General features: G+C 39.7%; 2 protein-coding genes across 5 annotated transcripts in view; both read right to left on the reverse strand.

Moving 5' to 3' along the window:
• The window catches only part of mettl16 (methyltransferase 16, N6-methyladenosine), a 27,166-nt gene extending 19,097 nt beyond the window's left edge, over positions 1-8,069 (reverse strand). The window contains exons 1-2 of one of the 2 annotated variants that reach the window (XM_071497255.1): positions 7,925-8,069; positions 7,305-7,442 (exon numbers count right to left, since the gene is read on the reverse strand). In XM_071497255.1, coding sequence (XP_071353356.1) covers positions 7,305-7,432 — 128 coding nt within the window. In that variant the 5' untranslated portion in view covers positions 7,433-7,442; positions 7,925-8,069. Of the gene's footprint in view, positions 1-7,304; positions 7,443-7,821 lie in introns of both variants that reach the window. The other variant, XM_071497254.1, reaches the window with a different exon arrangement.
• Positions 8,070-8,591: 522 nt separating this feature from the next.
• LOC139632354 (lissencephaly-1 homolog) overlaps positions 8,592-25,022 on the reverse strand; it is a 39,419-nt gene continuing 22,988 nt past the window's right edge. For all 3 annotated transcript variants that reach the window (XM_071497261.1, XM_071497263.1, XM_071497262.1), the window contains exons 4-11: positions 23,396-23,470; positions 22,900-23,106; positions 18,626-18,794; positions 16,807-16,909; positions 16,444-16,672; positions 14,338-14,439; positions 14,056-14,212; positions 8,592-12,692 (exon numbers count right to left, since the gene is read on the reverse strand). In XM_071497261.1, coding sequence (XP_071353362.1) covers positions 12,619-12,692; positions 14,056-14,212; positions 14,338-14,439; positions 16,444-16,672; positions 16,807-16,909; positions 18,626-18,794; positions 22,900-23,106; positions 23,396-23,470 — 1,116 coding nt within the window. In that variant the 3' untranslated portion in view covers positions 8,592-12,618. The remainder of the gene's footprint in view (positions 12,693-14,055; positions 14,213-14,337; positions 14,440-16,443; positions 16,673-16,806; positions 16,910-18,625; positions 18,795-22,899; positions 23,107-23,395; positions 23,471-25,022) is intronic.

A 25,022-nucleotide genomic window follows, 5' to 3' on the forward strand; every position in this document is an offset into this window, starting at 1 on the left:
CTGAACAGATGAAGAGAGCACGCAAATCTGGCCACGCTGGAGCAATGGCTGATGCCAGACAGAGCGTGAGAGTGCCCGCGATTTACGTCTCTGCTGCCACGTAGGTGCACCTCTGCGTGCTTACATCATTGATGCAGTCGACGGGACACAGTATGGGACAAATATGAGGGAAAAAGTTGTGATGACATGAGATATAGTGTGCTGTAACAATATTAGAAAGGAAGAGGAAAAGAGGCAGGGATCAGGAGTGAGCCAGGGCTCAAAACCTGATTCCGTCTTGTGTTCAGGTAAAATAACTGGACCAGCTGATAGAGACGTACAGTGAGACTCTGTAGGGGAAGAAAGAAACAGATTTAACTGCTGAGAAGCAGAAAAGAAGAGAATCCTTGGTTCAGATGGATGAAGAGGACGACATCATTAAACCGGAGGGCAGTTTATTCCCGAGACAAACAGCTTGCTCTCACCTGCACATTACATGATCAGCATAAACACACACACACACACACACACACACACACACACACTTTCAATCTCTGTCCACAGAGAGGTGACCTTCAAGGTACATCTACCTCACTCTGAATGTGCGGGGAAAAATTTTGTGCTGATTAGCAGCAACTTCTTCTCTCATGTCAGGTGTTTTTCTCTTAAAACACTGCGTGAGACATGTTCAGTCCTCACAAGAGCAGAAATAAGCACATCACTTAAAACTCAACACCAATTTAAAGATAAACTGACTCTATTGCTGAGCTCATTTTGTGATTTTTTGCAACTCTGCAGAAACTGATGGCAAATGGGGTAAAAACAGCCATTAGGATCCCAGTAACAACCAGCAATCATGGCTGAAATAATTATTGGTTATTGGTTATGATTTGATGAATCAAAGAGTTTTGCAAGTCACCAAAATGTTTATTTTTGTGAGAATAAGGGGTAACACTATGTTATGGGTCCTGTATTTTCCATCTTAAGTTTTTAAGAAAAAAATAATAGGAAATTTTGAAGTAGGTAGGTACAAACTTGTTCATAAACTGACATAAACATCCATCAGTTTCCCCAAAATACAAAGACTCTTAATTATTTTTTAGACAGAAAATGTGCCACACTGAGTCACTTTATTTCACATTTTCGGTCTGTGGAAATTAGGTAGGTAAAATTATGTTTGAAAGCTATAACTGCTGAGTTTGTGAAATTCTATGGAGTATGTTTTTGAGTGCGTTTTATTTGTTGATGAAGAATCAGTCTGAAACACGAATCTAAAGAATTTCCAATACATTTGAAAACTACAGGAGACCTACATTTCAATCAGTACGCAGCATAAACCGCTATTGACTATTAAGCAGTTACAAAGCAGATTTATAAGGCATGACAATTCAAAGTCACAAAGAATCAAATTAACATTTTTTTCAGTCTGTCTTTACCTGCTACATAATTTCTTATTTTGTTCTTTAAAAAACTTAAATATAATAAGCAGGTTATTAATTACTGTAGCAACACTTTCTCCATTTGCCTTATAATTGCTAACAAATTGTACAGGCCTTTTTTGTAAATATCCTAGTTATTTACGACTAAATACCAGCTACTCTTTAGGAAATTGTGAGGACGATTCCAGGAAATTAGCTGAAAAATACAGAGCCTGTAAAAAAAAAGTGTTACCAGCAATTTAATAAATACAATTACGATGTTTTGATATTGCATTTTTATAAGGTTGTTTTTGCCTTTAGTCTGATATTATGTTGAAAAGACTCATTTACCTTTGTCTTGCTGTATTTTAAATTTAACTGAGAATATAAGATTAAAAAAAAATAAGAAGAAAGGCTGAGATGAGGTCACTGATTAGACATAGATAAATACACATGTATAGTTTATTTCAATTTGCTCTTAAAATACTGAAACAATTAAACAAAAAAGCAGAAAATTATCTAAATCAAACACCTCAAGGCAACAATTTATTGACTGTGGAAAAGCAACAGATCTGATTGGAATGTATTAATTGTGCAGCCTCCACATGTGTACTGCCATTTTCAGTTTGGTGAGATAAGAACAACAGAGGCAATGGAAAAATATTTTCTGTTTAGATTTTGGGGATGAAGTTTGCTCATCAGCCGACAACCATTTAACCAATCGTATGAGTGTAGATAATGAGGTCTGTTCATGTCAGCTCAATAAAGCTTATTGGAGCAGCTTGCCGGTTCCAGTTATAGTTCATAATTAAGTGGTGTTCAGATAAATGATTTGGAAAACAGTGATGGTTCTACCTGGATATCAAGGGCACAGTACAGCCTGTTCACAGCAGATCTAGTGGGTGAAATATGTAAACATAATTTCCTACCTAAGGCAGTGACTTTCCCTTATTTCTCTCTCCCATCAGATAATAAAAACCTCAGAGTGCTAATGGCCCTGCTGGGCTTTGTATTGAGAGGAGCGCTGCAGACCATTGTAAGTTTACATTTATCAATTTAAAGTGTGGTATTGGAGGTCATAATTATTAATTCATTTATCCTTTATTGCTAAAAGCATGCCTAATAATACAACTCTGAACAAAACTGGTGTGAAAATTGAACATTTCATCAATTACTGAAGTGAAAATCCTTCCACAGATGATTGTCTTCCAGCACATAAAAATATGACTGCCAAATTAAATGTCACCAGGGCTACTGCATTTTTAATACCCATTCATGCCTCCTAATCCCACCCCTCTATCTCCCTGATCTGAGCCCCCCTTTTCCTTCCCCCAAAACTGAAAAAAACCAACACTCAGACTATTTTGGGGTTTATCTTTTCCTCACTTCAATTCCAATCACTTCCAGCATATTTCCTCTCCAGCTGCCTCTGGTCTGAGCTCGTCTCTCTGCCCAGTGCTATCAGCCCTCTCCACTGACGATCCCTAAATGAGGGAGACGTATCTCCCCAAGGACTGAGTGAGTGTCTCCCCAAGATTACTCTCATCCCCTAACTCACTGCTTAAATACTTAAAAACCCAGGAGATGAATTCATTGGGAAATACAAAACCATGCTAATCCCTCCACTGATGGAATGACAGACTGACGGAGAAGAAGAGCCAAATTTCTGCAGACGGTTAACCAGAGCTTATACCACATACAAAGTTGGACGCAAATCCTGGACATCCGTTCATGTTGTAAGCAAAGACAATGAACTGGCAAGTGACTCCTGTTTTGAGTCAACGTCTGATCAATGCACCATGTTGTTTTAACAATGACTTTAAGTAAAAAAGTGAGACGTTCCAACATTATTCTCAGGTGCTGGGCAGAAAATGTCTTCCTATGCTAGAAAGTGACTACTATTTGGAACACACAATTTTTTAACTTATAGCACACGCTTCACATTTGAGCTGTAACAATGACTTCGTCGAAAACAAATTATGCAGTTGGAAACACCTTGTTGATGACAGAGGTCAGAGGAGGATGGCCAGACTGACAGAAAAGCTACAGTAACTCAGATAACCACTCTTTAAAACTGTGGTGAGCAGAAATAACATCTCAGAATGAACAACATATCAAACCTTGAGGCAGGTGGACTACAACAGCAGAAAACCACGTCGGGTTCCTCTCCTGTAAGCCTTGAACAGAAATCTGAGGCTGTAGTGGACACAGACTCAACAAAACTAGCAAGTTGAAGACGGGAAAAATGCAGCCTGGTCTGATGAATGAAATGGATTTCTGCTGAGGCAGCAGATGGTCGGGTCCGAATCCGGCATCAACAGCATGAATCCGTGAACCCACCCTGCCTTGAGTCAACAGTCCAGACTGGTGGGGGTGGTGGTGTCATGGTGTGGTGAGTGTTTTCTTGCCACACTTTGGGCTCCTTAATACCACTCACTAGTGGTGTGAATGATGTATCTGAGTATTGTTGCTGACCATGTACATCCCTTCCAGCCTGATAATGCACCATGTCACAAAGCTAAAGTCTCTCAAACTGGTTTCTTGAAGAAGATAGTGAGTTAAGTGTAGTTCAGTCACCAGATGTGAACCCAGTATGACACCTTTGGGATGTGGTTGAACAGGAGATTGGCAGCATGAATGTGCAGCTGACAAATCTGCAGACAAATCTCAGTGAGTGCAGATCATATATGCTGCTTCACTGCTGACTCTTTTCAGTTTTCTGTTGCCTTAAAAATGACTCACAAGCACCGGCTAGGAGTCTAATTCTCTGACTAAATTCAGCTTCCCCAATCAATGTCTAGTCCAAACACTACCAGCCCATTGTCTGTTGTCTCTCTGTCTGTCTATCAGGGAACCACCGACAGACTCTGTGACACTACAAACTGATAATTAACACCTGTCACAAACGGACAAGTCGTGTTTTACAGCATGCCCACACATGCACATTCTGCCCACCATAGTATGATTGACTGGCCACCTCACAACCACAAAGGATCAGCCCACACCAATATGTTCACAGACCCACACAGATGTTCAGACTCGCTGCAGTGACACCATGTCCGCATTCATCTGCATAACACTGACAACAACAAGCGATTTCCTCACTGAGCAGACGTGGTACCTGTTTCATTCAACACAAACAAAGAGGGAGGAGAGTGTCTCAGTCCTGACAGATGAAGAGCAGGCCTTAAACACAAGTCCAACAATAACTGTCAGTTTTACATTCATTCCGGAGGTTTCTTTGTTTTTGACAAATGTTTGTACCGACCGAAAAATATTGTCATGCTAAAAAGACTGGAACCAACTTAACCAAGATGAATTGTAAATGCTATTCTGGGTGTGTTTTCGACTAAAATAAATAGGACTGGGTATTCTTTGAAATATTTCAAAACCGCTGTTTCCATTTTCCAGCTCCCATTTGGAATATAAAATTCTAGAAAACATTTTTTAAACACAAAGCAGCTGCACAAGTACATTGTCAGAAACCAATAATTGTCTAAACTCGCAATTTTTATGGATAGTACTTCAAAAATTCCTGGATCCACCCTTTCAACTAGATCCACTTCAACATTTAATGGGTTTCCCTCCATCAAGTTTGATGCTAATGCGTTCAGTACCTTTTGTGTCATCCTGCTGAGAAACCAACAGACAGTTACAGGTTACAATTAATTGTTTTACTCTAAGCGTGTAAACCCATACTTCGTTGAATAATGTTGAAATGTTAAAATTTTATTGTTTTATGAAAAATATAGGCTCGATTTGAATTTGATCCCAGCAACACGTTTCAAAAAAGTTGGGACAGGGGCACATTTACCACTGTGTTGCATCACCTCTTCTTTTAACAACACTCTGTAAACGTTTGGGAGCTGAGGAGATCAGTTGCTGAAGTTTTGAAAGTGAAATGTCCCATTCTTTTCTGCCTGATACAGGATTTGAACTGCTCAACAGTTCGGGGTCTCCTTTGTCGTATTTTTAGTCTCATTATGCGCATTAATTTCAAACTTCACAATTCAGTTTCATAAATTAGAAATACTCATTTGGCTCAGTTGGTTTATTAGATAAAACTCAATAAAACTATTGCAGTCTCTTACAACAGTCCTGTGGCTGCTGGTTATAGTCAGAAACTGGAATCTAGCCTTTATTAGTTAAAAGTCATTGGTCGCACCTGTGCTTTACCTGCTATGACAATATCAAAATATGTACCACATTAGTAAACAGGCAAAGACGTTAGTCAATAAACTATAATGACATTTTAACTAAATTTAAAACACCTTCATATATACATCCAATCCAGAGCTGTGTGGTCTCAGGTTTAAATATAGGGCTGCAAACAAACAATTATTTTCACTATTGATTCATCGACAAACAATCTTATCCATTAATCAGTTACATGTAGCATGACAAAATGTCCATTACAATATGCTCACGCATAAGATGACAGGACTGTTGTTTAGTCCAAATTGAAAAAATTAATTTAATTTGCTTATTATAATGTCCAAAGACCAAGAAAAGAAGCAAATCCTCATATGTGAGAAGTTGGAGCCAAAAAATGTTTGGCATTTTTTTATATATAAGAAAAAACATGAATTGATTATCAGAATTGTTGCCAATTAATTTTCTTTCAATCTACTAACTGTTGAAATTCAGTTTAAATATCTTCCTCTAACTCATCTCCTGCCACTAATTTTTACTCTTCATTTCTCCTCTATGAGGGTTTTTATAAAAAATCCACCTAAATTCAAGTGAGGTGGTTTCACTAATCACACAGGACAAATTCTGGATGCAAACCATAGCACACAGTGCCACATAAGCCCAAATATAGCAAAAAAAAGAAGACAGGAAAATTAAGGCTGTAGTACTGCTCAGGTTCATGGTTCTTTCCCACAGCAGCAGCAATCATGAGTTCACACTGTTTGACGTCAACACCACTAATCCCACCAGACATATTCTTCCTTTGTTCTCCTGCCTGGACTTCTTCCACATCATGACTTCTGAGCAGCATCTTGCTGTGAAGGGCACATTCACACAGTGTTGCATTCATTTAATTTGTGTCCGGGCTGAGTGCGAGATGAAACTAGAGGCTTACTGGTGAGTTTTGATTGACACCCTCACCTATTTTTAAAATTGGGGGTTCAATATGAACTTTCACTCATACATACTTAGTGAAGTCTCTCTATTGAAGAGGAGAGCGGCAAACAGAGGATGGAATGAAAAAGAAGAAACTATTTTGATATTGGGTCCATTAATTGTTTGTTTATCCAGTGTTGTTCTTCCTGCTGTTGCTAGAAGCTGAATGAGCTTGAAGATCAGATCCAGTCAGCTGGGACATGAGCAGTGCTGAATGGGATCCCCAGAGCTCGACTGAGTCAGGCTGGCAGATTGGCGAAAAGGTGTTTGTGTACACAGCATATGGCCAACATTACTTTCTAAAGTGGACATTAACATGCTGCTATAACAGCCTCAACTCTTCTGGTTTCAGGCTTTCCACCAGATTTTAAAACCTGGCTGCAGGGATTTTCTCCAGTTCAGGCACAAGAACATTAGTAAAGTTGGCCACTGATTTTGGGTGTTAATGTGGCATCTACATGACATGGCATGGATGGTGGAGTTGAGACAGATGGCCGTAGGCTATGTATGCTCAAATTATTTCTTATAAACTTCAGGGCATATTCTCACACACTCACACACACACCACTATGTCATAATAGAGAAATTAACCTCGGCAATGAACCATCCGAATCTAAATCCTGGGCCACCAAAGGCATCTTTACGTTGGGTGATAATTGGGGTCTTAATGGCATTTCTAGTTCCCAGGAACTTTGTCAGCAGCTTAATATCCCAAGTGCATCATCATTCTTCAGGAGCAGACATGCTAAACACACAGTCTGTGCAGTCTCTGGTACTTACACAGGTCGTCCTGTGAGGCTGGTGTGCACATGCTGCTGGAAGTCCGGATACTTGGAGGCAAGGTAGGCGAAGTCAGGTGGTCTGTCTTTGTAGCGGTTCCGAGGATGCATGGACTTGTTCAGAGCCATGTTCAGAGTCCTGTTTTCAGGACAGCCATAAAAACCAGACAGGTTAGAGTGAGCGTTTCGACTGACAGCGGACACACAGACATTACAAAAACGAGGTTTATTAAAAAAATAAAAGTTAAGTTAATAAACTAACACTCGAAGCTGACTCTGAAACAGGCAACTTTGAAAGAAATTAACAAATTCACCAAACAGCATCTGCTGTTTATAGCAGCACTGCTACTATAACGCTGCTTTTCCTAAATAAATCACTCGTTTCTTTATGGGGAAGTAGGGAACAAATATTTTTCATTTCTCTAACTAGGAATGAAAACTACGAATTAACGGAGCTGGTTTGATGCAGTAAGCTAACTCTGGAAGCTAATACGTTGCCAATATTACTTCCTGCTTACCTTTACAGTGGCTTTATTCTGTCGTGATGATGCTTGTTAATATTTTACGACTGGCGGTTACTTTTTAGACTGAAACAGCGTAGAAAAATCACACACAACTCACGTTGTCAAAACGTTTTCCACTTTCTGCAACTCTCTTCCTGGATGTACTCGACGTCACCACTCTACGCTATGCGTAATTACGTCATGAAAACGGTTCCCATCAGTTTTTCAACTGAATGTTTTGATAAAATTAAGCAAAATCCCTCAATTGTGTCTATTGCAAACATTATTTTACTGAATTTATATTCTTTATTGTAAAAGTGTTTATTTACAAACGTCAATTTTCTAACAAACAAAACGTTAATTATTTCCCTTCAAGACTACATTTTTGCTAAACTCACTCACAGTACTTACAGTACTTCACAGTAATAATACAATCACACATTTGAAAGTTAATCTGCCACCTTTTTTGTTAACTTTAATGTTTTGGGCAATGAAGTTTGGGAAAAACTATTCAATAAAATTATTATTTCTAAATAAAAACAGCCTCTGGGTATGACTGACAACTGATTCTTATTTCTCAAACAATTTATTATAAATGATATGGTTTCACTTGGAATAATTTCAGTCGTAATTTTATCAAATAATCAAATTCAAATGAACTGTAACTCAACAAGTGCAAAATTTAAATCCAATTCATTTATGTCTATATATACTATTGTTTAAAATACACTGGCCTTCAGTATAATAAGTGACAGCGCAAAACAAATGAGCAGGAAGCACAAATGCAGATTTTACTCCTTTTATTATATTGCAAACAATAATGACATCCAGGTATATTGTTAACAGTTTGCTGAGTGAAGAGTGAGACCATAGTGGCGAAAACATCATGAGCTCTCCTGTAGGAGCTTGTTGTGCAGTCTGAAGCCCTCAGGTGTGGTTCACAGGCAGGTTACAGAGGACAGGTGGACTTAAGGCCGGAGGAAATGACCTACAGACAACGACAACCTGTCTGTCAGTCCCTTCACACACCAGACCAGAGAAGCACAGGGATTGCTTGGGACCTGCGAATGGCAAAAGGGGATTTTCTTCAACAGGGTGCACACTTGCATACAACACCAGCTGTGCTGTAGCTTTTATTTACCTTTTCTTACAAAAGAAACAGAACACACATCGTCCTGACCTTTGATTAACCTCTTTCCTTGAGTAAAACCAAGGAAGGGAAGAAGTTTTTCATTTACATTTTATGGTCTGGCATGTCATAGCGTGATCCTGAGGAGGCTAGCATCTTTTTTTCAAAAGTTGGTCACACAGTGTTGGACCAACAAAAGGAGGATGATTTCTCAAGATAAACCAGATTGTACTGACAAATGTCTCAGTTTTTGGCTTCAGCTAGAACATTTAACACACTGGCATCTTCATTAGCCATGCCAAATAGTACTACAAAATTTGCTGATTCTCCACCAAAGAGAAAACAGCTTGTAGAAAAAAAATAAAACCTTTGTAAGGAGGGGGAAGGGAGCACACACCAAAGAGAAACATCAGCAATATTCCCTGAAAGAGAGGGTTTCTCCTTTGGAACATCCTAGTCTGCCACAATCCCATTGCATTTACAGAAGACGGAGGCCGGAAACCTCCTTCAAATAGCATCACACACAACAGAACCAGCCTTTCTACAGCCAGTGAGCAGAGCTGCCTGAACTCAACCGCAGACACGGTGACGCCAAGGGGATCGTTTGACATTTTGAGGAATAAGACCATCCACTTTGTCGCAGAGTTAGATGAGAAATGGATACCACTCTCATGTTTGCAGGCAGCTAGCTTAGCTTAGCTTAGCTTAGCTTAGCATAAACACTGGAAACAACTAGCCTGGCTCTGTCCAACGGCAGTGAGTTGCCAGGCAACAAGTTACCGAAACACTTCCCGCATATTGTTAAGACGGCGGGAAAAACTCTGACAACGATATCTCCCACTCATCTAATTGTATGTTTTCACTTGCTAACAAACTGCTAAAAATTAAGTGACCCAACAAGCTGATTTAGGGAGTTAATGTGGCGTCTCTACAAGGTGAGCTTTGGGACTAAATACCTTGGAGTTGTAAGCTAACGCTGCCAGGTCGAAAGGGCCTCACTTTGCCGACATGGTAGGTATGAAGCTGCCTGATACAGCCGGTGGATTTGTGAAGAACTTATTTACTTTTGTAAAAAAAACAATAATTTTACTATATTTTAAACATTACAGGCACAACTGTCTGTTGTGTATAATGTCCATAATAGTATATTTGAGTATTAAGACCTAAAGATAATGATTATTATTTGCAATATTTGTTAGATTAGAAAATTCATAATTAACAAATGAAGTTTTTCCCGAAGTCATGATCAGTCAAGAAATCGTCCAGCACATAACCCCCACCCCAAGACGTCTTTAATTGTGGTTTTAGCTGTAGCTTCATATTTACAGTACAAATATGGCTGGTATTCTATTCTCATCCAATTCTCCGCAAAGAAGCAAAGAAGCATATCTCCCAATAACTCAAACTATTTAAATACACAGTTTTTCTCCTCATTATTCAATGTAATTGGTCTCTGATGAGAAGGCTCCAGTATTTAAGCTTGTCAAAAAAAAAGACTGTTCTGACAGCTCTGCCTCTGGTGCAGGTTTACATGCAGCAGTGGTATGTCAACAGGTCACATAAGGCTCACAGTAGCCACTAGCAGGAGCTTGAGCAGCAGATCACCACATCCAGTACACACAGGAAGAGGAAAACTTGGCAAAGAAGCTAAGATAAGAAGATCAGTTAAGCAGAGGAATTCTTTATTAGCCAGGAACTGCATTGGAATGAAAAGGCTAATCAGAAATTATAGGTTTATGCATTTATCAACATCATTCAATTTTAATGTTGTCTTTGATCATCATTAAAGGACCAAAGATTTAGTGAAAACAGGGATGTGCAAGATTAATGAATCACCTTGCCAGCTGCAGTTAGAAGCAAGATGGTCCATTTTTGTCCTCCAAGGGGAGTGGAATGGTTGTTTCTACAGCTCCCCCCAAAAAACCGCCCCATTTTACAGTTATAGCTCCACAAAGACCAAAAGCTGAACAGTTGAGGAAAGCCAGTCAGAAGACATTTGCATATGTGTAAGATGCGTCTGTGGGGTTTGTCTGCAGAGATTCTCCCTGCTCAGGCTTTAGCATTCTCCTCCATTATCTGATCCAGGAGCTGCACCACCTCTTTTACAGCATGCTCTTCACAATAAAACCCAATCTCAGCGTCAGACCCCTCTACAGACAAAACACTTAACATGTCTGCTGCTAGCATTTCCTCACTAATCCTAAATTCCTGTCCAGTTCCTTTAGTGCGAAAATACAAAATTGCCAAATCAATCAATAACCAGATAAATTTACATTTCATATTTTCACAGAAAACTGATTTATTTTTTTACTCAAAACCATTTTTATTATGCAGAACATATATTTCACCCCTCAGAAATTAGAGATCTTTGCACATCCCAGATATCAAACCCAGGGGGCTGACTTTGTCTTCTTCTTTGTCATGCCTTTATGTTTTCTCTTTTGCGGGTTTATTTCATTCAAGGCTTCTGTTTTTAGCATTCAGAGACGCCATGGGTCAACTGAGCATCCTCTGATTACATAATTCCTATGGTAAACCAAGACTGACTTGTCAGGGGACTAGAAGTAGGTTAAGTCTGTCAACAATATGACATGCAAGGACACAGCAAAGGGAGATACACCCAAGGTCTTTATCAAGTGCTAGAGATTAAACAGGTGTAATCCCTGAACTCTGTTCAGGTGCTGCTGTGACCCACGGCCCTCATTGACAGTGAGAGCCAAAAAAACTTGCTCGCTACATTGGGCTTATTGTGAAAAACTTGGTTCCGTTATTCACGCAGCCACTTGAAACATTTCAACTCGTATTCTTTGCTGCAGATTCACTAAATGTGATAATTTATCTAAAGCCTATCAGTGGCTCATGTGCCACCATGACAAGAGTACAAAGCTGTTTTTAAGCCCCCCGAGGTCCACGGACAACAGTTTGAAACATTTGTATATACAGCCATTAAAATATTACCTAGTTCCACATGAAGAGAAATGGTATGCACACTTGAGAAGTGACGTTATAAAGCTACAGATTATTTCAATAACAAAGCCCCACAGACAATCGTATCTTATCACGTCATATATGCTTTTCCTGCCTTATCTCTCAAAAGTTTCACCAAGCTAGGCACCAACAGACTACGACAGTGAAGGAGAGAAATAACAGAGAAAAAAAATCCTAAATAAAAAAATAGACAAAAATAAATCTTACACATAAAGACACTGTCATTTCTTAAATTATTGGTTTTTAGTGCCCTACATTTTACACCCAGTCAAAAACATCTGCCTTCGGTTGGTCGGTAAGGCTGCGTGACAGACGGCCAGCCCCGTGTTAAACCTATGGTACTTCTAGACAACGTTATGTAAATTTACAGTATACAATTTTGGATTACCATGCAAGAATACTTTTTTGTGTAACATTTAATAGCTCGATCTACATCCAGGAATAATTTACATTGAAGGACAAAAGTTATTGGACCAGAGAGCGCAATGGGTAAATAACCATGGTGGTAAGTGCAGCCGGAGGAGATGAAAATGTGCGGGTGAGGTTTTATGTTAGGTGAGGGGGTGGAGGGGATGTGGGAGGGTGGGGTGGAAGGGGGGTGGGATGAAAGGGGAGGTGGGATGGCAGGAGGGGAGGTGGGATCCAGAGGAACGCCTGGGTAATTGGGGTTGTGGTCCAATCCTCCAAGGTCCAGTTCAGCGGCACTCCCACACTTTTAATGTTTGATCTACACTCCCAGTGACGACATAGGGAGCAGCCTTGTGGAAATCTGCAGAAGAAACAAAAAGATCATAAAAACAAAGCACAAACTGCCGTACAAACAGTGATTGTGTTTGAATTAATGAGCAGATGTAGACCTGCACTGTTTGTTGTAATTTGGAGCAAACTTCATGACCCTATGCTATTGTGAAAATGGGTCAAAATATGCGTGACAAACCAATATTATAGTTGGGTGGGCCACCCAAAATGAAACAAAGCACTTATCAAGTAATTTTGAACTTGTCAAGGTCAAGTGTCCTTATTCCAGACCTGAACAGTGATTCAAATGGGTCTGGTGTTGGGCTCACCAACAGCTGTTTACTTCAGTAGTTAGAAAACAACCAAGCTTTGTAGGTGAGGTTAAGAATGGGGACATCGTTTTCATGTGCCAGGGCCAATAAAATAACTAAGAAATGACAGCCTAATGGGCAGAGAAACAGCAAGAAGCATGGCTGAGGTTGTTGTTGGGGGATGTCCATTCGGCCAGGATGCCGACAATGTAATTGTAGAATAACTGGTTCAAGTCCGGCTGAGAGCTTTTGTTGCTCATCATCCCTCTTCTCTTATCCTTAATTTAGTCACCAATGTACTGTCGCTATCAAACTTAACTTATAGAAGTTTTATCTTGTACACCTGCGTATACACAGTCATGAAAAAACAATGGCAACAGTGGCAGCAGCTTCTGTGTCAACTGAAAATTATGTTGGTGGTATTGAGATAACTCGCTACTGATAAAAGGCAAACTTTTTTTTTTCTTCGCCCCTACCAAACAAATCAGCAAATATGAACTCAAAATGAATAACAAACTGAAACTAAAAGGGGAAATTCAGTCTGATTTAAAAAGCAGAGTCCAAACATATTTGTGGAAAAGCACTTGGTATTGTACACAAACAGGACAATACTTTTTGAAAAAAAACAAAACAAAAAGGTGCTTTGTCTTTTCCACACCACTCCAACATCCATCACATCAATAGCTCACAGCAATATCCTCTTTGGCTGAAGCAGGATTTAAGAGGACTGGGTTTCAAACGGCTTGCCAGTGAAAAGTTGGCTGAAGAGCTTCTCAAGAGAGTTCTCAAGCCTTGATCTGCTGAAAAGCTGCAGATATGAGGAGGGGGAGCCAGGAAAATCCTGGAGCGCTTGTGTACCTCTTAAACCCCAGTTGCCAGTACCCCTCAGGACAACTCAACACACTGCTGGTGGAGAAGCTGGGCTTCTTATTATCATTATTCCACCTTTCTCTAAAACAGATATTTGTGAACCTGGCTCCACTATCCAATGAGGTTGAGGTTTCCTGCTGCACATCAAGAGACCAACTGGTCAAACAATAACGAGGAAGAAACCTTTTTCTGGGAGGGTGAGGGGCTGCTTACCCAGAGAGGTAACAAAGTGTTCATGGGCACACAGGGTTTTCATGCAGCGCTTGTTCTTGTAGTCCCAGATCCTTAAGGTCTTGTCATCTGCACAGGTCACAATGAACTTGCCTCCAGGGTGGAAGAGGATCCCACGCACCCAGTTGTCATGGCCAACCTGTGTTATAGACAGAAGCAGCTAAAGACACCAGTTGCAACCCAATTTATCTTTCTCATGAAGAATTGTTTTTCCATAAAGACATATAACTATATATACCAATAAAAGGCTCAAGATGGTCTCACCAGTGTCATAAGGCACATTCCAGTGCTAACATCCCACATCTTGATAGTTTTGTCTCTGGAGCCAGACAGCAGGAAGGGACCTGGCTTACCACTCTTCTTGGTCTGTTTAGACACAAAGCGCGAAGAAAACTTAATTCTAATTTTGAAGAAAACATTTTATGGCCAGGTACAAAACAAAGACAATAGTCGACATTTAATCTGCATGGAAACCTTTTTTTGTCAAAAACATCAAGTCGAAAAATTGTGAACCTTTTCAAAATAATATCAAAGACCAATAGTAAAAATATATTTTTTAAAATATCTACTTCTTTAAGGTAAAATAAATATTTACTTCTTTAAGGTAATATAATTTTAAGGAAGTATACTATGGCCTTTCATCAATTTCTGTTTCACTAGAATAAAAAAATGAAAATAAATAACAACAACAATATATCTTATTCAAACTGCATGTTTCAATGGCACCCAAAGACACTATACTTGGCCAATTAAATAAAATAACGCACACTTTAAATCCCTTCATCATTAGTCCCTATGGGAAAAGAGAGAGATTTGCTTAAATAAACCCATAAACTGCTACATTAACCACAAGTGCTATTAACACAATAACAGATGTTAAAAAGCTGTGTCAGGCACACTGGACCCAACAATCATTACATGCCTAACAGTTTTAACTGCATTAGTGGAGATTGTGCACAAAAAGTCTGTCAGGTGCACCTAAGCAATAAGAAAAGTAAAGGAGCCATGTCTCACTGCTCTGGACTGTTTAAATGTTTTAGAGTAAAAGAACAAAGAAATTAGATGATCACTGCACCAGAATACACAGAATAACATAGCATGTCAAATAACCCTGGGGTGACTGTGAGTGATTTGAACTGCTTTCAATTTGTTTGAGAACACATGTGCAAACATCTGTGAGACAACAATTGTCTCTGGGAGTTCAGGTCTGTCCCAAGTAAACAACTCTATAAGTAATATGCAACTTGATTTACTTCAGTTAAGATACAAAACAACCAACACCAAAAATCAGCTTCTGTGTAAGTGAACACTGTTTTTCCATCGTGCACAGGTTAGACTGGGACAACTGCTGCAAGGGAAATATTGATTTAATCTGACAAGGCTACAATTGGACACACTTGAGATCACAAGGCATGAGGAGGGCTGACTCTGGGCCGACTCTGGGCCATGCTGATATTCTGTCTGTGTATGCACGCACTTCATTTCGATCTTCATTTTGGTCTGTTCACATGGCCATCAGTCTGAGCGCTGACGTATGAGACCAAATGACATGGCTATGCATGTAGAGAGGGAACACTTATTATCTGATAGTGTGAGAAATCCACTGTTTATCACCAAATGAACATATCAAATCACAAACTTTGCGTTGGTACATAACTGAAGAGCTGCAATCATATGTACATTATGTATAAGTACAAGGCTACTTAAAAGCAGCATCAGTAACTAAAGGTAAGGGCCGCACACTGCCTCAGAACTGACTTTACTGGGTTATATATACATTTTAAGACACTTTTGTACATTTCAAGGTTTTCAAAACTTGTAAATCTATGTTTGATATTTTCTTGACATATTTAGATGTATGGTTGACAATTAGATTTATTGCCTTTGTACTCCTACTCTTTAGGATGTACCTTCCTAAACTGTTAATTGCTTTGAAATGTTTACCAACCTGGGCAGGTTGGACGGTTAATCGCACCTGTCATGTAAAGCCTGTCATGAAAATGGGTATGGTGTCCATTTTTAAGCATTTTGACATGATGAAGTTTCAGTTTTTTATTCAATTGGGCTTAAGTCTTGAAAATGTGTTTATTGTTACACCAATTTCTCAACAGTGACAGTCAGTTCCTACAACACTGTAAATGAGCTCATACTGGTCAACTGTCTGCTTTGCTGTGCTTTCATGATCAATTACACTGGACACCACCTGATACCAAACAAATACCACCAAACACAGTGAGCTGACCTGAGTTCCTGGTCTAATTAGGAAAGAGGTGAAAAAAAAATCAACCTCATATTGAACACTACAGTTTGAATAAAACGCCCCATGCCAAGTTTTGGAGAAATGCAGAAAAGGTCTGAACAGTTCTTTACCTCTGACCCTGTGGCATCTTGGATGGTGGGGTAGGCGCTCTCTGGTGCCCAGGAGAGGCACTCCACCACATGTTCGTGCTCCCGCAGCTCAGCCTTGCACTCTTTGGTGGCCACGACCCACACGCGCACCGTCTGGTCATTGGAACAACTGGCGATCAGTGTCCCATCCTGGTTAGGCCGCACCATACGGACCCACTCCCTGTGGCCTGTGAAGGTCTTCACACAGTAGCTAACGGGCAAATAACAAAAAAGGAGTTATCAAGTTGACAGAGCAGATATGATTCATAAAACACAATATCATCCTTAAAAAAAAAAACAGTGGTTTTCGAGGATGGTTTAAGGGTGTTTTAGGATTCTGCGTACCCAGTTGCCACCTCCCACATTTTTATGGTTTTGTCCCTTGAGGCAGAAACGATGTGATCTCCATTAGGCATGATGGCTACAGATGAAACATTGTGGTCATGTCCTGAAAAATATAAAAGACAAAAATAAGATCTCAGTAACAGCCAGAGACCATTATAAAAGCTTTCTGAGCAGTGCAACCCAACACAACATTTGAAACTAGTTTAAAAAGTGATTTTATCAACCTATAATCCCTTAATCTGTTCCTCTTTACATTAACCAGAGGAATCATACACAAAATTCAGCAACAATGTTGCGTCTTCAGCCACTAACACCACCAAAAAACGATGGGTTTGGTCATAATTAGCCAATTAAATGACAAGCGAGGCAGCCAATTTGCTAGGGCTTACTTTGTTCCACAGAGAATAAGAGATGCCTAATTACCTAGATGCTGGGCCATATTTAAGCTGCTCAACAAATGAAGACAACAGTAAGTATACTCTAAAAGGCCAGCTTAACTGTGTGTGCGTGTGTGTGTGTGTGTGTGTTTGTGCACACACATGCCATCAGGCTATAATAATGGGTGGCAACCACACAGAAAAGTGCTACCTGGTGCTGAAGAGGATAATTAAACTGCTGTCCAAATCGGCACTAATCTTCTTCACCAGTTGGGCCAGTTGTTTTGTTTTGTTTTGTTTTTTTTCAAAGTAAAAAAAGGCTGAGTGGATGAAAAAAGGAGAAAAGGTTGAGTAGATGAATTAAAAGTGAATGTAGATGGGGGTAAAAGAGGGGTGGAGGGGAAATGGTGGGGAACAAATCAAGACAGCAGGCTGAGTTTAATAGAAGGTTTTCGACGGTGATCTCTGCATTTATGTGTCTTTCTCCAGTGTGAACGCTGCTTGTCTGTTTGAGAAAGCATGCAACCAGCTCACACCCTCATTTACAACAAAAAAGATTGGCAACCAGTGACATCTGCTACTCACTTGAACAAAATGCAGTATTTACAACTCCAGCATAAATTTCAGAATGCTAGAGCACTTTTTGTTTGCCAAGTACGCTTATTTAATTCATCGATATTCATTCATGTCTGCTTCACAGTCAGACATTAATGGGCACTTCTAGCACACTTGTGATGAGAAGTAAACATGGATTGTTTGTTATTGTTAGCGCTGCTGCTGGCTGGTTGGTGGGGGTCCTTCTCTCAATTCCAACAATGAAGAAAAATTATTCATATGGTGGTCCCTAACATCAGTAGGGCCTGAGGGCACATGTAGACTATGTTGCCGTCATTTACTTGGCAATTAGGGTGTAAAAGAAGGGAATGTATGCCTAAGGACTGTTTCAGTGATGACATGAATGTGGAGTAGATTCTCAGATAAGAAAAAGAATATAGATAGGCTTATTAACCTGTACCAATTCTTTACCATTTAAATGATTGTTACGGATTACATTTAAATAAGAGATGGACCAAAGTGCCTGTAGGATTTCACTGTAGCAGGGAGTACTGTAGATACTGAGAGACACAAGATGGCTTAAACAGTCAGAGCTGATCATGAATTTCAGCATAGGCTGAGTGAACTGGAGCAGATTGAGGCTCATCAGTAGCATCAAATGTGATAACAAACAGCATCTACGCCACCTGAGCCCTGCATACAGTCACAAGCTACCTTTTTACATCAATAATGTGGAAACCATAACATAGCATGTTCACAAAGATGACAATAAATGGTAGCAGATGTGAAGCATGTTTGCAAATTTCTGCTGAAAAAAAAAAAAGAAGATCATAGAAATTCACCACCATCAGATTTTTGAAAAGAAATACACAGTTTTATCTTCTAACCATGCATGGTCCTGATGCACTCAAAGCCTTGGAAGTCCCACAGCTTGATAGTCATGTCTGCAGAGCAGGATGCTAGCAGTTTGCCAGTCAGATCAAAAGAGATGTCCTGCACCGAATCTGTGTGGCCTTTCAGTGTGCGTTCAAAGTCTCCCGTTTCATAGTCCCACACCTGAAGAAGAGAGCATATTCATACATTATCTTTAGAGGAATCTACAAATGTTACTGAAAGACACACCTATCCACAGTCTGTGACATCATCTGTGGCCCCGAGTCATTTCACGTCTCAGCTGAGAAGCCCAGAAGCCAAAAGAAGCTGAGGACACAGAAGGAAGCTGACCAGGGATGTCAGATTTCAGTCACAAGAATGAGATACACTACTGGCAGAATTGTTATAGATGACCACATTACCATTACATTTGTTTTAAAAGCTCATATTTGCCTCATACCCCTTTGTATATTTAATTACAGAATACATTATATATTACTGTTGTTAATAGCAGGGATGTATGTGCCAAGATGCCGATTAGGGTTACAGTTAGGCTTGATAAAAGCCAAGAGACAGTTTATGAGCTGAGTACAGTGAAGCCAGTTGGAGTAAAGACAGAATATGGAGCGAACAGTAGTAAGCCTGATTTTTTAGCCTGAGAAAGCTGTTGCGTCTCTGGTTTTTGAGCAGACAGACGTTTCGTTATGGAGGGATAAACCCTCTTCTGTTCCTCTCTTGGGTTGGGGGATTTTGAGCAGACAGTGACAAGAGAACCCCACCCTCTCCTCCCCTAGTCCTACTGGCCCCCCCTGAGGAAGCTACAGATAGTGCAGATGGCCCTGAGGTACAGTGTGAACAGGGGGATTTATCCTATTGAAGACCAATGCAGTTAATGTGTTTGAAGGTACACCTGGTCCAACAGTGTACACGCATATTAACTGTATTCAGTATCATTTAAACCACACATAATCCATTAGCTTCCTGTAACTTATTGTTACAAGACTTATGATTCTCACTGGAACTTATCCAGGGCATTATTTATGATGCTGCCGAATAACTTGCTTTATCTCACGATGATTTATAGCTTTAATGCTTTTCAAGGCAGAGAAAATGCCTTGGATTTTTGTAATTCAAAAGCCAAAAGTAATACAAAGACTTTGTTGCATGTCACATTTATGAGGTAAGCAATGAGTAAACTGACACCCAAGCTCCATGGTCTTGTTTAAATTAACCTAGCCTCTGGTTGACATGTCTGACTGAGTAGAGCTCTGCCCTGAAGACCTGCTGATTTACATACTGTGAAAGGTTAGAGCTGAGCTCAAGGTAATATCTTGCCATGCAAAGATCTGCCACGTTAGCAGGGGAGAGACAACATGGAAACATAGGGGCACTGAGAGGGCCAGAGAATGCCAAAACTAACAGGGCGAGGTAAAACACAAACAGAAGACAGAGTAAGAAGAGAAAGGGCAAAAAGGAGAATAATTTGACTATAGAAAAAAAAAAAAAAAAAACAAAACCCTGTGACACTTCACACATAAAGCAGGTCTAATGTTGTGCCTACTGATGGCCATGGCCTTCATACATCCATGAGCTTCATCAAGTAACCATAAAATTTAGCATGAAGTGTACAAGTTGCAGTAAATAGCCCTGTATAAAACAGAATTATTGCTTATACATTTCAGTTTTTGTACAGATTAAACAAAGGACACACAACATGTTGATTCGTGAGCTTTAGATGTGTTGGTTGGAAGACTGTTACCTTACGACAGATGTTAATCCCTGTTTCCCGTCATTATGCTCAACTAACCAGCAGCTGGCTCCAGCTACATATTTACTTTACACACATTAGAGTGTTATCAATGTTCTCATCTAACTCTCAGCCAATAAGCAAATTTATCACAATGTTGAACTACTGCTTTAGGCTAACTGCTCTACAGCTGCTGCTGCAGCTAGTGGGTATTTTCATGATCTATACCAATTATTTTTGTTTAACTGATAAAAAGGTTTGGTCTTTTAAACATCAAAAAGCAAGGAAAAGAAAAAATGCCTATCACAATTCGCTTGTTTTGTCCAGCTAACAGTAAATACTTAAATTACTGTAGTTAGAAGAACAATAGAACAAACAAACAAACAAAAGTTACAAATCCTAACAAGTGAGATGCTGGAACCAGTGAATGTTAGGCATTTCTGCTACAAAACAAAACAAACAACAATTATCACTATTGAATTTTCTTTATAGATTATCTCCTGATTAATTTCTCAATTAATGATTTATTAAAAAAAGTGAATAATTGCATTCATAATTTATCAGAGCCCAAGGTGATGTCTTAAATGAGCTTATTTGTCAGACTAACAGCCCAAAACCCAAAGATATAACTAAGTAAAGTCGTCACATCTGGGAAACTGGAACCAGAAAATGTTTGGTATTTTTGCTCTGAAAATTACTAAAACCATTAATTTACTATCAAGATAGTTGATACATTTTCTTTTGATCAACTAATTAATTACTCAATTAATCTTTGCAGCTCTAACTACAACAATATTTCATAGATATTCACAACAGATTAATTTTATGTTGATTGACTAGTCACATAATCAATAAAGTGTTTTAGCTCTAAATTGTTTGCTACCCTAGCTTCTGTTTCGTCAAAAATTACAGTGGCGGGATAAATATCATAATGCCAACTGGTATGAGTAGACAAAACAAAACACGTCTCCTCTCAACAAAAAAAGATATCTCTGCTAATATGAACCAAGTTGGGCTGAATGAGTGACATGAAACGAAATGGCCCTTCAGTCTGATTAATGGGCACTGGCATGAGAAAGCCAATGAGCTTCTCTGTCTGTGCTTCTCGGTGTAAAGAACACAAGGTCTACTCCCCAGTTAAAAATTTAATAGAGCTGTTCGGGAGAAGAAAAGTAGGACACAGGGGGAGTCAGGCCTGGCCCCAGAGATGAGGCAGCCAGGAAAGATATGCATGAAAGCAGGGCTGAATTTTAGATATGGGCCCAGGCCTGCCTCCTCCTGAGGAATGGATGGCTCTGATGGTGGGTAGTTATGGTGGGCAGCTGAAGCTTTAAGTGGAAGATAAATGAGGCAAGGTGCTGGAGGGTGGGGTGCAGAGGGAGGAAGGGAGGGAGGGGTGAAAGTGAAAGAGGAAGAAGATGCCAAAATGTAGAAAGGGGTCCCTGCTGTGTGGGTGTAGCTGAGGAGGAGATGTACATGTGTCTCTTATTGTCTCATGAATAAAATATGCAGAACAAACAGCTCAGCAGAGTATTGGTATTGTGTAGTGAGGCAAGGGAGAGACGCTGCTGCAAAAATAGCCCAGAGACAGACCATGGAGTTTATATATGGAATCTAGGGACACATACATTATAGACAGAGATACTTGTGTAATCCAGGATATGTCTAGGAAGACAAATTCGAGAAGGGGAGGTTATGTTGAAGAGCAAGCATAATATACAGAGAGGAATACAAGATAGAGAGGGAAGAGAGAAGGGGCATTCAACAGAGTGCGCATAAGCTGCCACCAAGCTGGCACTAAATTGAAAAAGACCACTCTGTGGATTTCAAACCTGAATCCCATAATTATAATGTGACGGGGGGGGGGACGGGACAGCAAACAAACCAACGAAGGACACTGCACTCTGTCTCCTCACAAATCAGACAGCTGATAAATCTTTAGTGGAGCAGTGGAGGGTGTCATGCACAATGTATGTACAAAATTGACCTTTTCTCAGTCAATATTAGGTTCAATTTGAAGAATACTTTTTTTTTTGGATGTCAACACTAAAGATATACTGTACAACATCTTGTCATGTGTGACTAAATGTTGTACATCATTATCATCAATGTTTCCATTATCTAATGTGGCTTTAGAAAGCTTGAAGTGTACATTAAGTACATACAATACATGGTTATGTTCAACTGGAAACAAACAGCAACAGATACACTGAACAGATCAGGGCTATCTGATCACATGCAAAGGAGGAGCACAACCCTGCATAAGACCTGCAGGGTTGTGCTCCTCCTTCAGCAATTTCACTTATTTGCAACCCTTCAGACCAACAAAATGAACTAATTAGTGAAATCACCAGCTGCAGCTTTTATTTGGGACACCTGCAGACCCTTGGTTCTATGCAGGAGCATGGTTTGAAAACCCTGAAAACAGCTGAAACATCATTTTTAAAAAAATAAATAAATAAAAAAGAAGCCCCAATTGAACACAACCGCTGCAAAAAATCTATTGTCAAACCACTATTTCTACCATTCAGCAGCACTGACCTTTATTGTGGCGTCCTCAGAAGCCGACACCATGACACTGAAGACTGGGTGGAAGATGACACGGGTGACTGGACTGCGATGGCCACTCAGCGCGTACCTTTCTGGTGGCCGTGGGATCCACTCTTTGGGGTCTCGCTTCTGACTGACAGGCCCTCCCAAGGTGATCTCCTCTTTAGCTTCATTCAGTTTGGATTCAAGTTCCATCACCTGCCCAGAATGTACAGATATAAGTTAACAATGTAAAGGCAGAAAGTAAAGTATATAGAAATATGCACATGTCTAGAAATATATAGGTTGATAAAACATAGCCTTTTAAGGGTGTTATGATTGCTTGAGTCTGTTTTGAACAAATTATTACATATGCTTGTAATGGGTTAATGCTTCCCTTGGTTCACATCTTTCAGTGTTAACAGTGGATTCAGCAGTAATGTCATGAACCATTCACAAGACTACAATCCCTACAAGCATTTTTTGAGGAGGAAAAAAGCCCACAAACCTTCTTTTGTAATCTGATGACTGAGGTCCATTTTTTTTCCAAAAGGCCAGCGTACTTCTTATCCAATTCTTCATTCTGTTAGGGGGGGTGGAAAAAACAGGATATCAGCAAACAGACGAAGAGAGCCAATCAAAGTCGGTGGCTCGGCATAATCTGTGGGGCCTGTGGGAGGGGGGCCAGCTGGGGTGGCATGTTGAAGTCTTTGGCTATAGTAAGAAAGAACAGGGAATTATTTACACACCCCTCACAGGCCAACGCTGACTGCCAGACACCGCCAAAGTACTGTACGACACACACACGCGGCACACACAGGAATACACACCCTAGTCCTAATCCTTCTCACACAAGCTAATCTCCTGCAGACAAGGAAGACTTAGACAGCTTATAGCCACACACACGGTACTGCAGGCAGCGATGGAAGTTAACTTGTGGCAGTCTTGGCATACAGACGCCTGATTTCACCTGCGGGCTAATACTAGGAGCTGGCCGCCATCTTTTACATAATGGACCTCATGGCACAGTCTGTTTCTTACTGCCAAGAAAGAAACAAAACAATGTGGAGGTACAGTATGTTTTCTCTGTCACAAAACACAAATTCATGATGATACTGGTGCAGAAATATTTATTATTTTCATTGATTGATTTCATATTGATTAATTACCTGTTACTAGAAGTCAGAAAATAGTCAAATATGCCCATCTCCATTTCCCAGAGACTATGGTGACACCATCAAAGTCCTTTCTTTGCACAACAATCTAATATTGCATGTAGAGTTACAACAGTAAGTTGATTAATCGATTCGTTTAAAAAAAAACAGAAAAAAAAAAATCATTTTTCAGGCAAAAATGTTAACACTTCCAGCTTCTAGAATAAGAAAATGTTCAGCTTTTCTTGATCTTGATCTTCACAAATTGATTATTTTTCAGTTTTTGGACTGCTGATCAGACAAAACAATTTATTATTATTTAATGATGTCACCTGCAGGACACTGTCATGAGCATTTCATTGCTGTTTGTTGATGTTTCATAGAACAATGGATTAATCCACTAACTGAGAAAATAATTGGCAGATTTATAAGCAGAAAATAAGCCATAGTTGCAGCCCTAATCTCATGATATTTAATCATTGAAAATAAAGAGAAGCTGTAAAACTTCACATGTGAAAAGCTAGAATTGGGAAATTTGGGGAATTTCTGCTTAAAAAATTATTTTAACTATTTGTTGCTTACCAAATGTTTGCCAAATTTATTTTCTGGTGTTCTAAACATAATCAAAAATTCAAATTATCATTCATTTAGCTCTATAGCTTCAACTGGATTGTTATTGTTCAAAATCATAATAATGACTGAACTATAACATTTTAAAATGTTGCAAAGGACAGTGTAGTTGTGTAGTTTTATTCTACACACAACAGCTTTGGTGTCACTTTGTGTGTAATCCATGCCTTGAGGCTGTTACTAACTATCAAAGCATCAAAAACCCACATTGACAGACAGCAATAAGTGTCAGTGATGGAGAAAATTAGTGTTTCGCTCCAATTTCACAACCAGGTCCTCTCTCTCGGCTGGAAACAGAAGCAGACATCCTGGAGGTGTGGAGAGAAGCAGGCAATACCGATGCCTATATTT

Source organism: Trachinotus anak, unplaced genomic scaffold (genome assembly GCF_046630095.1).
Source record: "Trachinotus anak isolate AG129_WGS33_773 ecotype Australia unplaced genomic scaffold, CSIRO_AGI_Tana_v1 ptg000014l, whole genome shotgun sequence".
In the NCBI taxonomy this organism is placed as follows: domain Eukaryota; kingdom Metazoa; phylum Chordata; class Actinopteri; order Carangiformes; family Carangidae; genus Trachinotus; species Trachinotus anak.